Source organism: Melanaphis sacchari, unplaced genomic scaffold (assembly GCF_002803265.2).
Source record: "Melanaphis sacchari strain LSU unplaced genomic scaffold, SCAv2.0 Contig32_pilon_pilon, whole genome shotgun sequence".
Classification (NCBI taxonomy): Eukaryota; Metazoa; Arthropoda; class Insecta; order Hemiptera; family Aphididae; genus Melanaphis; species Melanaphis sacchari.
This window is the reverse complement of record NW_020271199.1, coordinates 1,217,599-1,236,672: the sequence shown is the minus strand read 5'-3', so window position 1 is coordinate 1,236,672 and position 19,074 is coordinate 1,217,599. Positions and strand designations below refer to the sequence as shown.

Here is a 19,074-nt window from a genome sequence, read left to right as displayed (position 1 = left end):
GGTCTACCCTTTATTTCCACTTTTCTCCGAAATAATAAAAATAAATGTAAACGAACAAAAAACAAACTAACGATACTTACCGAGTTTACCAGCACACACTAATGAAATAAAACGTAAAATATTGCCGGTGCGCGATAGAGAAAATTACCATATTATTATTCAGGATTTACAACGGCCGTGTATTTATAATACAGTGGTATTTGAATTCTTTTATCTCACACCAAAAATAGTTAGTACAATTTGAATTTATGAAATTCGCCTAATTTTAAATTGTTTTTTTTTTCTGACTTCTGCGTTACAGTGGCTATGAAACTAATAAAATATCTACAAACTAAGTAGATATATGCAAAATAAATTGCATTTGACACGTATCTAACGATTCAACGCATATGTGAAAAATTCTATCGTTTTATGATCGTATAATGACGTTATTCCAGTCACATTTTACTGTTTAGCGACAAAAACATATTTACGGAAAATATACGAAACGGCATAGCATTAAAAAAGGTTTTAGAACAAAAATAGTTATTTTAAGATTTACAGAGAACAATATTTAAGAAATAATTTCATCGGCGTTTTTTGAAACATAAATTATTATAATAGTTACAGCTATTTAAAAAATGTAAAAAAAAACAAAGAAAAGATTTTTGTGTCTTTTATAACGAGTTTTATGTTTAAAATAATACAAAACCTCGATGATGTTGTCCCCGAAATATTGTTCTCTATAAATGTTATGATAGATACTTTTTGTTCTAAGACATTATTTTTTAATGCAGTATCGTTTGTTTTCCGTAAACATTTAACGCTATTAGATTTATATATTTCATTGCTATAACGTACTACCCCCTACTTTCCGTTTAAACGTCGGCCGCGATTTACTCCACTACAATAAAAAGTGAATTTCCACCACTAAGACATTTAGCCCTTTTCCCTCTGTGTAAGAATCTAGTCTCATTATTAGTTCCTACACTGTTTTTTATACAGTGAAGTTACTCTACACTCAAAATCAGTGTAAGCTTGAAAAAAAGCCAGTATCAACATGATATATTATAGTTGAATTAAATTTGGTGATATTTTATCTAAATGTCTACATAAAACGCGCACCTGCGCGCAAAGTTGCTGTGACATGTTATAGTTTGCAAAATTCTCTCAAGCACTGACGTTCATACTAAACGTAAAGATGTATATTGTAATATGATAAAATGTTTTTGATTTTTCGACAGTGTGTCTATATTAAAAAAAGTACAGTTGCCCGTATTCTCATTAGAGTTTTTTATAAGTTTTATAATTAAATTTTAAAATTACTAGTGTGGCATTTATTATTATACACATTAAACTAAAAATAAAAATTCTAAACGACGTAGATTTTGGGAAACTTCTGTCTCGCAAATTAGAAAGATTTACAGTAGTAAACAATTATTATTAACTGATCTTACACTTCAGGACTCGAACAGTTTTAAAAACTTTTTTTTTGCCGTATGTTTTCTGAAAACTTTGGAATACTAATTAATATTTTAATTGACCAGCCAATTGTTAAAAAAGATAGGATTATAGTAATGCTATTCCCGCAAAAGAAAGATTATTAGTATATTAAGATTTTTGGCAAATGGAGATTTTTATACAAGTTAAATGTATCTATTTAAAATGTCCAAGCAATATTTATCACTTATAATAATAATTATACTAGTCGCTTGTTGTCAAGCAGCTATTATTGAAGTATTATGAGATTGTATGAAGGTATGTTTTATTTAAATGTTTATTTTCTTTTAGTCTAATAGTCTTTGTTGGATTTGAACTGCTGAGCTACCACAGGCAATTCCCTCCATATTTTCCTATTAAATGCGAGATCAACGACAGGTTAATAATTTTCTCTACAGCATCTTTCCACTTTGTACGTGGTATACTTATAGGTCTTTACACTTATATTTTATTATACATATTATTATAAAAATATTATTTTAAATATATTTTTAGTATAAAACATGAGAGCTAATTTTTATAATAATTAAAACTACTTCAGTTTATTTCATATTAAAAATATTTATGTAAATATGAAATATATTTTATTAAATTTTATAAAAAATCATATACGTAAGGTTAAATAAGATTGATTGGTAAATGTTGAGTGAGAGTAGTCTGGTCTAATATCCTCATAACTTAATAATGAAGATGAATGTACTTGTGGAAACGGATGATTTGAATTCTCGAGATAACTGTCACATATGCTTGTTATATTATAAAATATACTTTTGTCAACATGACTAACAGAAAGAATTCTTGAGTCCTACTATGGCTGAAACTGATAAGTATTTAAATTTAAATTTGACGATGGGGTGAGTGAGAGTAGCTTGATGTTGTGTCCTCAGAGCTTGATATTGGAGATGGTGTTATTGGTATAATGAATAATTTGTTGTTTTTGTATAGTGTGCCTTATATTAACCATGTACACATTAAATAAGCTATAATTTATTACAAAAATGGATCCAGACCAAGATAACGAGGGTGGAGGGCAATTTTTAAAAGGAACGCATGATTAGATAAAATTAAAAATATTAATTTTTATAGTCCTTTTTAAAGTATTTATTTAAGTACATACACGTTACTTTTCATAGTCTCGTACAGAAAAAAATAACATTTTATACAGTAATAATAATAGTTGGCAATAATTTTTTTTATATCGTTTGTATAAAATAATTTTATACCATAGTGTTTAATACCTTATATAATACAGTTTTATACCACTGTAAAATACTAAATCATGTGTCTAATAATCATACATATTTATAATTATTTACCTATTAATACCTTTTATATTAATTAAAATCAGAATTAAATAAATAATATAAAAACTAAGTGTAAAATAACAACTATAAACAAGTAAATATTTAAATTTTATTAGAAATTACGTTAAAAACTAAAATTGGGAATTTCTAATGGTCTTGGGGGGACGGAGAGAGGCGATCGCTCCGACAAATCCCAGAAATTCACCCCTGATTTATTATATGCTGAACAACTGAAAATGTTTGCCTGTCATATTTCTTTAATTTCATTGACACATGTTTACCATATACTAATGCAACACTCGTGTATTTTACTTTTCCATTACATCAAATGATAATTGTATTCTCGGATCTTCTTTAGATTTTTCTTTCCCAGAGCATTTTATTTCCTTTTTGGAGAGACAAAACATGGATCTAGTATAATTTCAATATTAACAATAGACACTGTCGAATCACAGTGTGGTCAATGGTATCTCTTTCATATGTATCAATATCATCTGAACTTGATTTGTATTAAGAAAATTGAAACAAAACAGTACCCTTTGTAATTATAGCAGATAAGGTATTTACACTCAAAAAAAATGTAATAAAATCCTATTCAGAGACACACCCAAAAAATAATCTTTAATAATTGTCATTTTAAAACATAAAGAGTTGTCGAGAGTATATTTAGGATTCAAATTTCAATTTTAAGAGCACCGCTAAGAAAATACGTGCTTCTTAAACCTAAAAAAATAGAAGTGATTATTATGATTTGGCTGTATTTTTGTAACATTCTGAGAGTAGTAGCATGTTAAGAAATACATATAGTTCGCCTGGAATATTTGATCAAGAAGAGAATTGATACCTATTAGAAAGAAGTTAGAGATAAGTAAATGAACATGAGACATCATTGATTCAACTAATAAAAAAGAGTTATTAGAAAGCCAATCATAACTGCTTAAGAGATACGTGATATCCAATTTATTTTACTATAAATTTTGTACTATGGTAAGATAAAACCACTTAAATATCCACGGTGTAAACAATTTTATATCATACCTTTTTAATTTATTTTTTTCATTATTATTTTAATACATTAAAAAAAAAAAAAATTGTTGACAGTATTTTCAATGATTTTGAATTTTCGTAAGTACAGACGACTAATAATTTTGACAATTTCAAATGTCTATAAAAAAACGTTAAAAGAGCCAAGATATTTTTAAAATTATATAATTATAGAAAATTCTAATATTATTAATACTTGATGAGAAATTTAAGTCTTTAGAATTATTTATACTTAAGTTAGAAAACTAAAAAACCAAATTGATTTTTCCGAAAACTGGTATTTAATATTACCATTTTCTGTTTGTTTTTGTTTGTTTATCCTAATAAGTTGAAGGAATTTATATAGGAATTTTATACCCTTTTAACGACGACTTGGTTTAATTTACTTTCAGAGATCAACCTTAAATTTGAAAATCGAAATATTTTTAATGCTCTTAAAAGTGACTTCAGACAAAAAATAAACACACTTTTTTGTTAAACCAAAACGTTGAACGCTTCACCCAGAATACAAAAATTAAATAGCAATTTAAAAATGTATTTTAGAAACGTCAATGATAGTATCAAAAACCTATTACTAAAATAATTTAAATTAAATAAAGATACAATTTTCCATTATAATATGATAATAAACATGGTAATACATATTATCTATGTTTCATAGGTATAGATATTTTATTTTTATTTAAGTCTTATATTATAATTAGATGCTATAATATTAAAAATGTTTGTCAATTATTTTTACCACTTAATTTTCATGTTATATAGGTATCAGTAGTAACCTGGCCAAGTCGGTGATACGGCGATCGACGAATAGGCCCTCCTCTAATAAAAGCCCCGTGAATATTATGCTTTTTTCAATCTATCAGGAAAAAATTATAAACTTATAAAAACCCGAGTAAATGAAACGAAAAATAATAAAGTAATTTCAAGATTAAAATACTATATAATTTGTATCTAAATTTGGAAGATCTACATACTAAATATTAAGGTAACATTTCACAAAGCTTAAAATAAAATGTAATATAACATAAATATAATTCCGTACGAAGTACAAAACGTCAATTGACATTATTCTTAGAATTCCTTTTAGTAATCTTATAAATTTAATAACTATATTACTGTACAAGCATAAAGCAGTGAGCGTTGTGTTTGAATTGGAAATTCATAATAGCTGATAAAAATAGTATTTTATAAAAGACGACTCAAATGCTATTACTCTTAGCTCATGTTTAATTTTATTTTTATTTTTTAAATAATATTTTTGTACTTTTTTTTTTTTTCATTGTTATTATTAATCGTTATTAAAACTATGTTCACATTTCTAATTTAACTAGCAGAACCACTAAAAGTGGTCGGTGAATAATCATTTTATCTTTGTCACCGCCAGTACAGTTCTATGCTTCTACAGCCAACAGGTATATTCAATTATCATAATATTTAATATATTATCATATTAATTCTAAGCATAGTTTGATTTAATCTTATTATTTGATTAACACACAATTGTATTAAAATTAATTTTGTCATCCGGTATACGTCGAGCACGAGATCTCGGCAACTGACATACCTTATATTACACATTGTATATATTTGTATTTTAAATAGGATAAATTTTAGTAGATTTGGTAGATTAAGACTTTTCGTGTCTCGCTATAGCAGCTACACCTATATGGAAGGGACTTTTTATTTATTTAGTCCACCAAGTTATGTGTAGCCAGGCCGCTGTCGTTATACACCCACCCAAATTTTAGATTTTGCAATCCCGTTATACAAGGGTTTTGTATTATTTATTAAATTTAATATAATCCTATGATACGCTATACTTAAATATTATAGAATATTACCCACTTAATTTATTTAATACGCTGTGTTGATAAACCTTACAGGGCCACGTTCTATATATGACTTATAGAACGCATATACATCTACGTCAAAAGGTACCTACTTATTACTGCTGTTATAAGCAATATTTGCTAGAAAAAAATAATAATATGTTCTGCAAATAGAGGTTTTTTTATTCGACTTGTCACAATCCAAATAGTTTGTGGAAACAAATTGTGTACTCTGGATTTACATCCACTTTGTTTTTCCAGATGATATTTACCTCGAATCGATTGCAATCAAGTGCATGTGCATTTCATAAAATTATTACGTAGTATGACGGAATAAATGTATAAAAGCAACGCAAAGTCTTATATATTTTTTACTCTAAGATCACGCAGTTCGTATTGCTACAATTTTTATATTATAAAATGTATACCTACATAAACTTATGTGATTAATATTAAGTGTGATATATCATATTATGTAGGTGATACGAAAGGTATTATGTAGACATGACATAAAGTAAATAACCCTGATTTTGTTTTGAGATAAATATTTTAAGTGGACTTAAAAATGATCGAAGTTTCTAACGTACTATAAGTATTTTAAAACTATACCTACAGTGCAAAGTGTTAAATCAGAAAACTATACATATTTAAGTACACTACTCACTTACGTACGATATTGTTTTGGTTTATTAATTATCGTTATAATTTTATAATTTAGCGATATTTTATGAACATTTTTGACTTTTTTTACTGCTACAAAATATGCCATTATTGCGAAATCTAAAAAGCTCGATAGACGATAATCAATTTTTATACTGCGCTTAAAACACACTGCATGCATTAGTATTTAATAATATAGATATAGATAGTATAATGGGACAATAATAGTAGTATTATATCATATATATATTTTGGGGCACAAGTTACGTAAAATTACCTGAAAAGGCAATACAGTTGTTACGTCCTACATGTTTTAAATTTATATTTAAAAAAAATATATAATATATTTTTAATTTCTTACGTTATAAATAGCAATTAACCTTCATTAAAAATGTATTATTATTATTATTATTATTATAAATCAATTAAATTTACGTTGCGAATGAATAATAATAAACTAATAAGTGTTTGTAATAAAGTTATTTATCTATTAAACACTTTAATAGAATAAAAGCGCTTACAATTACACCAAACCAATGACATAAAATCAATAGAGGTAATATGCGGCCAAAATCATGAAACGCAACTTATCCGAACAAAAATTGCTACTAGAGATGGGATTGGTTTGTTTTCTGAATGATTTAAAGTTATTCAAAATAATTTTTTTCATAAAAAAAAATGGTGAGTAATAGGCTTACCGTTCGGGTGTCGATTGGCGGTATACGTAGTCGTTATTACGCGAATATATGTTTAAAGTATTTATATTCGGAATCGGTAGAAGGAAGGGCCGTGGAGTCTATCTAGACCTGAGATAGGTATGCTAAAAAGTTTAGAACAACTCACCCACTGATTGTATACTAATTTGTATCGCTATTCTGAGCGTAAATAGTCTATCGACATATATAATCAATATATTAATTTCTCCGCTTAGAATTTAAAAAATAAATAAATATGTTACATTTTTTATCAAACAAATTATTATTATTTGAAACTAACTATTATTATATTTTAATTTACCTAATACAATTAAAATATTAAAAATGATTATTACAGTCTCTTGATATTTATATTCATTTTTACATTTATTATGTAGACAATATATTATTATTTTAAAATATATCTTGGCATAAACAATTGTTATTAAACATCACTGTGTGAATGTTATGGTGTAAAATGATCAAAAAAAATTGTTTTAAAACTGTAGATAAGTAACAGTAATAACGATAGTTTTTCAACTATACACTTATTTTATTCATATACATAAAAATGTTTTAGTTATTTACCTTACCAGTGGATACATAATTATATTTATTCCTTTGTTATTTGTGTTAAATTAAAATCACTACCATTATGTATAATAACACATTAGATTCAAAAGATTATGAAAGTCACTAACGAATAACAAAAATAATAAGTTATATTGATCAAATCAAGTATTTAGGAACAATGTATCTAAAAATAAAAATAATCAGATGATCAATAACACCTAAAAATATCTATGGTTATTTTTTTTTGAGTTATACAAAAAATAATACCCATTTTTTTGAAAACTGGTTTTGCATAGAACTTTCCATTTTCTTTAAGTTTTTGTTTAATTTACTAATAATTTTAAAAAATACTGGGAATTTTTCACCTCTTGAAAGTACAAACTAATTCAAATTTTCTATTTAAAACGTCTGTCAAAGTTGAAGTTCAAAGCATTTTTCAGACTACTTATCGCAACACAATAAAAAAAGTAAAAATAAAAACACGTCATTGCTAAATCAATATATTCATCACTGTACTTCAAATAAAAACATAATATCTAATTGATATTTATTTTATACACACAGTTTTTTTCTTTTTTATTAAAGTATTCAGATTTGAATTATGACATTAAAAATATTGACAGTCTTTACAGAAATTAAACAATAAAAAAAAACCATGATTAAAATCAACGATAACATTTCTATTTTTTTTTTTTTTTTTTTTTTTTTTTTTCATTAATCTTGTGTTATGAATACTATATCTACTTCAAACTTTATTTTGTAAAACATATTTTAAGGTACACAAGTTGACTTCGAAAATGAACAGACAAATGGATCATTGTATGTATTCTTTTATACACACATAAATATTTATATATAATACATACATTTAACATGCGTATGTGTGTGTACAGTGACACACCCCAAAACCGCTTTCGGTGTAGTTAACCGAGACAAAAATTAACATAGAAATTCATTAAAAAACATGCTATATTATCGTGACATCGGCGGCCGGTGTGTCGGTCGATTAATATAAACGGAGGCTGAAAAAAATACAGTACAATATACAATGATAATTTTACAGTATAATATTGCGTTATACATACGCACATCATAATATGATATGATATATATGTGTACATAGTTGTTATACTTAGTGTGCGTGTCCTGTAACAGGAACCAAGCGTAATATTGTGTATATTATAAAAATACGACCGTGTTGAGAGACACGAGAAATCGTGTCGTATTTATTCTAACCGCTCACAGGGGAATTGTTTCATTTTTGTAGTGTGATAAAAAAAAAAAAAAACTTTTCGAAAATTTAATACACATGGTTTTAAATTTGTGTGTGATATATTTACTGATAACGCTAATAGTTTTTTTATAATTTTCCTTTGTACATAGATAAGTGAATTCCATATAAGATATCTGCAGTTTTGCTTTTTTTTTTTTATATACGCAAACGTACAAACCATAATTGAAATTTCATGTACTAAATTCAAGAGTATTTCTATCAAAACTTTGATTAATAAATATGAAATATTTTACAACAAATAGGGCAAAATATTATTTGATTTTTATTTAGTTTTGGCGAGGAAGGCAATGCATGTAAACTTAAATTTACGGTTCACTATTTCATCAGTCATTAAATACATAGCCACATGAGACAACCCGAAAATTGTTTTTATGTTTCACAGGCTTAGTACATTCGAATTTTCCTCTGTATACTAGTTTCAAATATTCATTTTTTTTTTTTTTTTTTTAGTTTAACTATATCAATGACGTATCTGAAGGTCGATTGAGTAGGGTGGGTGAGAATTAATAATATGTTAACATTGTAAGAATAGTTAACTTTATATATATATATATACACTTTTTTAACTGTCATAATCATTTTTTAATCAATATCTTTTTTACAAGCTTATAATTTATTATTACTATTGATTAAATTATAAGAAATAAATAAATATAAAAAAACCAAGATTTTACTATCACTATTCTCCTAAAATATATAACAATTATGCGTATGTAATGCGATATTATCACACACTGATAAATATGACATAGTTTTTATTTGTATGGGTCTTAACAAAATTAAATTATTGATTAATGATTATATTGTTATATTGTTAACTTAAGGAGAGTATTACATTTTTATAATTTCAAAGTTATCATATTTTTCTTCATCTTTATTGTTTACTTTAAATTTTATATTGTCGTAAAATTATAAATTATATTTCCGGAAATTGGACTAAAATTAAGAACGACGTTATTTGTATTTGTCAAACTTCAAGTCCACGGACGATTCTATAACAGTTTCAATGATTTTTATACTTTAGTTTTGTAATTTAAATCTTGCTTCAGAGGCGTAGAAGTAATATGAAGTTATACAGTTGTTTTTCGATTAATATTGTTTTATCACTCCATAAATAAAAAAAAAAATGTTTATGATATTGATAATCAGGCAAAAATAACCAAGATGAAATAATCAATAATTAATGGCTTTAGTACAAACACTTGAATACATTTTGATTCACATTAACTATGTAAATGAAAAAAAGTTTTTAATAGCATGACTATAAATTAATATTGAACTTACAAGATTTCTCATCATTTTTCGCAATATTGTTATTAACTAGGCATTAACTCATACTCAATATCACCATATTTTTATAGGATTAAATTAGTTTTATATATTAGTGAATTTATATAAGTATTATTTATTTTTTGAACAAAAAATATGAATATAAATATTCAAAGTTAATTTTGTAATTTAAATATTACTTTAAAAAAATTATAATATTTAAAGTTAATGTCAATACCTTCTACGTACCTAACTATTGTAAATTAAAATAAAACAATTTTAAAACAGAAATAAATAATAATAGTAGAATAAAAATAACTAAATTATATTACCACGTTTTCAAAATGATTAAAACTTATCAGTTATTTAAATGTTATGCTTATTAAAGAATGTTGCAGAATATACGAATAGAAACAAATAAATATCTAACATAAAATGAGTAAATAATCATGTTTGATATTTTGGCTTATTTTTTTTGGTCTAGTTTACCAGTTTTTGGTGGTTTTTGTTTTCGACACTTGATCAACAAGAATCCAAAAAAAAAAAAAAAAATTGTAATAATAATAAAAAGTCTCAATAATACTGCAAATTATTGTCTGTAATTTTTAAAAAATATCGAATTTCACACGTTATTTAGTGTTTACATAAATATGATATGTACAAATGAAATTATAGAAAAAAAATGAACAATATGGTGGAACAAAAATAACAGCACGAAATACGATAAAGTACCGTAATAATGTAACGACATTATATAGGTACTTCGTAAAATTTTATATTTGAGCGTTAGGGAAAATTGATGCGTGTATGTCCTCGGCGTCTATATTATATGCCACAAACTAAATGGGAAACTAAGCAGGAATTCACAGGAATCGAGAACAAGAACATGCGGAATAGAAATTACGAAAAGTCATAGGTCACAATGTCACAGGCGTTGCACTGTTTCGAGTGATGACTAATGATAATAGTATAATGATGATGCGAACCAAGAGATATGTTATGGTCTGTGTTCGACTTTATTAAAAAAAAAATTCTTTTTCAATTTCAAAAGAGCTTAAATTGAAAAAAGTTACGTCTTAAGTGCTTTTTCGTTACAAATAGGTAACGATGACGTGCAAGAATTATTTACGTACAACAGTTGTGCTCGTCTACCGCGAAACGTATTTAATATGTGTGCAACGGATCCAACTGGAGCGTGTTCTCTTGTCCGCATCCACCCGTCGAATTTTGTTTCTTATAATTTTTTTTTTTATTTTCATTTAACGTCAAACCCGCGAAATTGTTAAAATAAGATCGAAACCAGAGAATGAATACGCTCTGATACATAGTTTAAAAATTTAAAACGCGGTTAAAGCGATCCGTACCAATAATAAAAAAAAATAAAAAAATAAAAAAAAATATTTATCACACCTAAACTTTACGCCAAAAACACAAAAATTGATTTTTATCATTCTTAGTTCAGATGTTTTGCGCAATTATTGTCAGTGTTATCTAACATCTTAGCCTTTAGGTAATACGTCACATGTTGTCGTAATTGCTATATTTTACTCTGCCCAATGCCCTTATACTTAACCTAAGAATTCTCGCTGTGATAATACACGCTTGAAGTAGATATGTATAAATGGAGGAAATAAGAAGTATAGCCTCTTGTATAGCTATACTTTTTCTGAAAAGTATTTGACGATATGTCGATTACCGATGAGAATTTGATTTCCCGTTTATGCATAATATACATTTTATAACATGATAAAATGTATAATACTGGTTATAATATTAACAAGTTGGGTAGGTACAGCCGTTGCCTATAGCACCGATCCATAAATTGTGAATAATAATTTGTACATTAATTTCTACAGTCACATATTAACACATAAGTTACAGTTTATAATATAGGTCAAAAGTAAATAACCATGTGCGTAAAGTACAAATGGGGTCCGGCAATTTATCTCATACGGTATAAGTAGTTTTTAACTTCAAAATAATTAATCTAATTTACATTTTGTTTTTACTTTCCACGTTAAAATGAAATCGTACATTATCTCGACGAAAACAAATTTCACGAAATTTTTAAACACTTTATAATAGATACCTCCTAATATAGGAACGGGGAATAAACTACAAATTATGGTATTATTATACAAGCAATTATACGATTCGCTTGACGGACTAGTCATCGGTTGTAGTTGTTTTTTTTTTTTTTTTTTGTTATGCGGTCAGTTTTATTACCTAAGTAAAGTTCCGCTTTTTCTTTGACTTTTTCCTGTTACTTTACCGAAAAACAGTTGGTGGACATATTATTATTATATAGTGTTTGTACACCGCATTATAGCCACAATAGTGAATCGCTTTGTACTCAAATATTAATTTACTACGCGCATTATGTTTTACACGCGATTAACTGCCGAAACGGCGCATATGTTACATTTAAGTCGCATTATACTTGTCCAGTGTACACAGCGAAATGAGGCGCCTTAAGTCGCGTACACGCATGTCGTGAGCAACGGTTGACGCATTAAAATATTCAGTGACTGTATTCTCTGGGTCTGTGATTTTGTGAAATACATGACACTATTCGCTAATATATGAATTAACCACTGAGAGCGGGGTCCTTCTTAACCAAAAATATTGATAACAATTAAAAATGAGATTTTTTTTTTCTTATTAACAGTACGCTTAAGGGCTAACTACCAAAAAGAAACGTGATCCGTAAATTACTTCAGTTTATTGCAGAAAATAAATTACAATGGACATTTTTTCTCATTTTTTTTTCTTTTGTTTGCAAATTAAACAATATTATCTCCAAAAATTAATTATTTCGTAACATCATATAATTGATCATTAATAATAACAAATAATCAAGTTTCTCTCGTGTTAATAAGGCCGCATACAAGTTTTTGAATGTGTTTAATTGAAGACAATTTGCATTTACTATTCAAATTCAAATTCGTGAATGGTATTGAAAAGTAGTTTTTAAATTTGTTTAATATAGAGTAGTAAGGGAAGCTCAATATTCTGAGACCCTATGCTCGAGCACTTCATAGACAGTTGAAACTTATTTGCGCACATACCAATAGATTTTATAAATTTGCAACAACTCGTTTGAGCACAAAATTGTGAAGAATGGAAACCTATTTGTAGATACAGTTTTGGATGTACAGGGTATTTTAAAATATAACAATTATTTTCATTCATGGTTTCTCATCAGTTTTCACTTAACAGTAATAAAACGTTATAATAATGGCGATTACTGTGCTCGCACAAGTACATAAGAGTCATAAGGGTCAAGCTTTAATCTTTATTGCTTTATTTATAATCTAAATCTTCAAATATTAATGGAAATTCAACTCGATACTGATTTAAAAATTAATTCAATAAAAAAAAAAATAATAATAATAATAATAATAATAAAAATATTCAAAGAAACGATAATTATTAAAAAATTAAAATTACATGAAAAAAGTATACTGTGATTATACATTTTTAAAAAATAGACATTTTAACATATTAAATGCAAACACCAACCAATAAATAATAAATGTATGTACTATTTTAACTTATTTTTTAATATGTATTATATTAAGGATTTAATTGTAAAAAAAAATTACTGTAATTAAAATTAAAATCATTTATTTTTTAAACAACAATATTGTAAATAATGATGGCTTATAGCCTATTAGGGAGCTATGCTAAATAAAATAACTCAAACACCATTTTTAAACCCACCAGTCTATGATACCAGAATATGATTACATAGTAAGTCTTAAGCTTTATAAAGGTTGAAGGAAAATGTTGTAGAATATAATAATTTTCCACCATCACTAATGACCAGCGCTGTGAATTTAATGCATTTGCATGTTTTTTTTTTTTTTAATTTTTAGTGTATATTTTTCCTGCTTTTAGTGAAAAAATACATGCATACATTTAGCACTTTTTAGTGCATTAAATGCACAGCCCTGCTAATGATCAATTAAAAATTTGGAGGTACGTACACAGGTCATGTACACTCTATACGTGGGTAAATTTCTTTAAAAAAAGGTTTCTATTGTTGGCAAATTGTGCGCAAATGAGTTGTGTTTTTGTGCGCAAACGAGTTGTAAAAAAGGTAAATGTGCGCAAATGAATTGTATCCTTATAGACTGCAAATCTGTAAATTAGGATCTAATTTATAAGTACAATAACTTTAGCGATCATTGTAGAGCACGAAGATTCAATAATAGCTTTTGTCAGTTTTTGGCATGCCAACATAGAAAAAACATTTTTTGAGCTTTATAAATCTAGTTTATATTACACTTTAATAAAATAACATGATAATAAAAAAATAAATATTTTTTTATTATCTAGTGAAAGTTGCCGGTCGATTCAACAAAGTTTTTTAGTATATTTTTACCCCAGTCTTTGAAAAATGAAAAACCCCACAATAATTAACATTGAATTACTGAAAAGGTACTATAAAGCTCAGAATAAATAATAAAATAATTAGTGAACGAAATTACACGACTCGTTAGGAATACTTTTAATAACAGTTTTATAAATACAAATTTAAATATCATATTATTTTCTTTTATTTATTAAAAATATAAATTATATTACCAAATTGGTATCTTTTTAAAAATTTCCCATTGTACTTGGAATCTATTATCACGATGACGTAACAATATTTTATGTAAGCTATACGCATTGAACTCTATATGATAACTGGAATGCTCACCAGTCATAAGACCAATGTAAACATAACCGAGATAGCGTGTTAGAAAAAGACAGCAGATAAGAATGGTGTTGCTATCTTTTTTTATCACACATAGTTATATGAATTGATTACCAATACATTTTAAATTCGTTGTTCGTTTAACGTTTTGACTTTTGTTCTGCCTTCTGCGTTCTCAAAGTTTTAAAAATAATTAAAATAGTGTGTACCTACTGTGCAGTTAAGACTTAAAATGGTGAATTTTTGTAGTGCCTTTAATTGTGCTAGCTCTAGTGATGTTAGAAAAGACTTGTCATTTCACAAGTTAGTATTAAGTTATTATATGGTGTTATTGATTTTACTCATTGATATTTTTAAACAGATTTACATCTATTATTTTAATATTTAAGGTTCCCTCTTAAAGATAAAGAGAGGCTTCAAAAATGGGTGCATGCTGTTCGAAGGAAAGATTTTAAACCTAGTTCCAATACAACTTTATGTAGTTTACATTTCAATGAAACTGACTTCTATTCAGCAGTTGTAAGTGGGAAAAAAATGTTAATAAAATCTGCTGTACCAACTGTATTTGATTTCCCAAATCATTTAACTCCAAAAATTAAAGAAAGGAGAATTCTGCAACGAGAAGTAAGTAAATTATACAATTAATAAAAACAAGTATTTATATATTTTTTATATTATTACATGGCCATTTTATAATATTGATTACATGTGTTTATAAATTTATTTTGTGTGTTATAATATATAACCACTTTATGTTTAATTATACTTTTATATCCAACTTCAGCACTCTTGTCATTGAAAATTGTGCATGTTAAATACTTTTATATAAGCTTGATTTATTTTATAATTAATATATATTTTCATTGTATGCTTTTATTTCAACACTACTGCTCATTTATGCACTTATTTATCATAATATAACATTGTTAACTTGTAGTGTATGATTTTATTTTAATATGCTTTATGCTTAATGCTTTAAAATTTAATAAATCTATTTATTTTAAACTATTATATTTTACAATGGTTTCTTATTTAAATGAATATCTTGATAGTTTATTTTAACTGTAATACCTTTTTTATTAATTTATAGTTTTATTGTCATTACAGGAAAAATATCTAGCTGAAGTCAACTCAACATAAGTTACATTAGTTAACTTAACAGATCATATAACTCCAAGGTTATGAATATAGTTAAAGTATCTACAAAGTATCATAGTATCTTTAAATATTTATTTATTTTAGGAAATTTGGCCATGAAGTATAACAAAATGTATTGCAGATTTTGTTTTTCTGGATATTTCCAGTACTAATATTTCCTAAATTATAAATCTACAATATTAAGCTTAAGTTAGGAAAGTAGTAAGTACAATCTAAAGTAAGTAGTAGATATAGCTCCAGGTAAATAGCGTAAGTACACTTTTATTTCAATTATGATTAATATTATAAATACTATGTTTATATTTTAATAAATATTATTTTACTAAAAATGCAGTTGTTATTTCATATGCTTGAGTTATGAACTAAAACCTTCTAACTTTCAATTTACAACTTAATTTATTCCCAACTTAAAATTTCCTATTACTTCCTTTATATGACAAAAAAATGCAGAAGTCTACAAAAAAACATGTTTCAATACTTGTTATATTATTTTAAATTATAATTATAAACTAATAAACTATTTATTTATCATTTAATTATTTATATTTTATTAAATTAATAAAAAATATTTTGTGGAAGTTAAAAAAAATAATGAGGTGCAACTACATTTTAAGAACCAAACTAAAATAATATCGCGGTAAAATATGAAATTAAGACATTAGCGCCATGTGCAAGACAAAGATAGTAACACCATTAGTATGTGCTATCTCATTCTAACATCCTCTTTCGGGCAACACTGCTTGGTGAGCATTCCAGTTATCATATAGAGTTCAATGGCTATACGCAGTAAAAAATTGTATACTTACGTAATTATGTGGAATTTTATCTTGAAATGTATAAACATTTTTAGAAAACTTCTAGATTGGAAACATATCAATATTTTCATAGTAAAAATAGAATTAATTAAATAATATAATCAAGAAAATATTATAGTTATAATAACTTATTAATCACAATAACTATTTAATAAAATATGATATGAAAATTTAATTATAATAATTAGAAAAAATATAAGATATAGAATAAACAATATAAATTATAAATTATGTTTTATTAATTTAAGCGTTATTAAAGAATTTCTATTTTGAGGTACTACCAAAAATATTTTACATAGTACATGGTTGTTTCATAGTTGGGTAAAAAATGTGCTGAGCGCTCAAACGAATTTTATATTTCTCTTTCTTTTAAGACAAAGTTTAATATACATAACTTACTTATACTGTGCCGTAAGAAATTGACAGTAATAAATAATGCTGTCTCAAAAAAGGTTAAAAACTAATTCCCTCTTAACATTTTAATAATTATTTTTCTTTTATGTTCGGTTTTACCTTGAAAAAATAACTCGAGTAACGATGGAAAACTAATGCGCATACTCAGATAAAAAAGAAATCACATCGAAACACATACCTACTATATACATGATAAAATGTGTTCGTTTCACGAGACATAGGTATATTATTTTATTGTACATAAAGGTACTAAATATATATAATTAAATAATATTGGATAGTATGTGTGTGTGTGTGTGTGTGTGTGTGTGCTTTTGGTCGAGTGGAGGGGGCGTGTTGTAAAATTCAAATTTTTAGCACTCCGACCAAGAACATCATTATATTGTGTACGTGATTATCGGGTCACACTTTTATTGGGTATCATTATTATTATTATTATTATTAGGTACATCTTTCTTTACTATTTTTTATTTTTCCCATACAAACTATTTGAAATATATACACATATTTATTGGATTCGACCGTTGTCGGCAAACACCCTCCGCAGTGTGTGAGAAATGCCAGAGGCGGTATCGTGTGGATAGGACCGACTACCAGGACATAAATTATCCGGCCAAACACACACACACCATTACCAGTCGGAGAATCGTGTAAAGATCTGTTATCTAAATATTCACTACCGTTGTCGATGATTTTAGTCGGAGAGTTAAAACTGGTCCAGATTCCTGCCGATAAAAAGATAATAATAATAATAATAATAATAGTAATAATAGAAGAGGTTCCTTTATAACATTATACAATATATACGTATCCTACCGGTATAACAATGATAATCAACTACACACAACTACTATATTATATCAGTATGTATATATACTAATTCCGATGGGTTCTTTTTATTTTTTTTTTCATTCCGAATGAACGGGTAGATACGCGTATCGTTTATTTTTTTTCCCTCCCCGTTTTATCTTTTTACGGGTCCCCGTCCCGCCCGCCGTCTGATTTACGCCCGAGAAGATATTTTAACGATCCAATAAAATAGTTGTACCTATACATATGTATACATTGTATTCGTATATATATATATATATATATATATACATACATTATTTTACGTTTTATTGTGTTGTGCACAGAGGCCACGTGCAACGTCTTAATCTCACCGGTTCTAGCGTCAACTATATTATATAAGGATAGGGTTAAGCGCCGCTGTGTAATTTTTCCACCACCCCCGCTGCAGTGGCGCATCACCCGCCGACGGCCGACAGGGATGATTTTAATGTGTGCACAGTCTACTGTTATTGTGTCTTTTCACGGTAATACATGCAACCCTTTTCGCTGGTAATTAAAAGTACAACACTGACGTCGGATGCTATATTCGAATAAAGAGAGGGATCAGAGACAAAAAAAAAAAATTACACGATAATCTGGAAATTTATCGAGTGTTTTCAATTGTTTAATGACTCGTAAAAAAGGAAACCCCTTAATGGACTTTAAAATATCAAAAGGTTCAACAATTTATTGACCATTAAAAACAATTAAAAACTTAGCTTTCTTTTTTTTTCTTTTTTCTTTTTATTATTAGTTAAATGTAATTTTTTTTTTGTGCTTTTAACAAATGTTCAAAATTGAATATAACACATTTCAATGGAATCGAACAACCATAATGCATATAGTTTGCAAGCTGCAACAACTTTAATTATCATAAGTATATCTACTCTTATTTCTTTAAATATTAGTTTACATAATTATTAAAGTATTTCATTAAAATACAAAAATACGAATAAAAAATGATTCGTACTAGAAATTTTATGTAAAGTATTGTGAAATAC

The 19,074-nt window shown here is 26.6% G+C and overlaps 1 protein-coding gene across 1 annotated transcript; it reads left to right on the top strand.

The window, feature by feature from the left end:
* Positions 1-14,891: 14,891 nt before the first annotated feature.
* On the top strand, positions 14,892-16,342 carry LOC112596570 (THAP domain-containing protein 2-like). The gene is made up of 3 exons (XM_025342325.1): positions 14,892-15,158; positions 15,245-15,479; positions 16,098-16,342. The coding sequence occupies exons 1-3, from the start codon at positions 15,088-15,090 to the stop codon at positions 16,110-16,112; spliced, it is 321 nt and encodes a 106-aa protein (XP_025198110.1). The 5' UTR covers positions 14,892-15,087; the 3' UTR covers positions 16,113-16,342.
* The last annotated feature ends 2,732 nt before the right edge of the window (positions 16,343-19,074 follow it).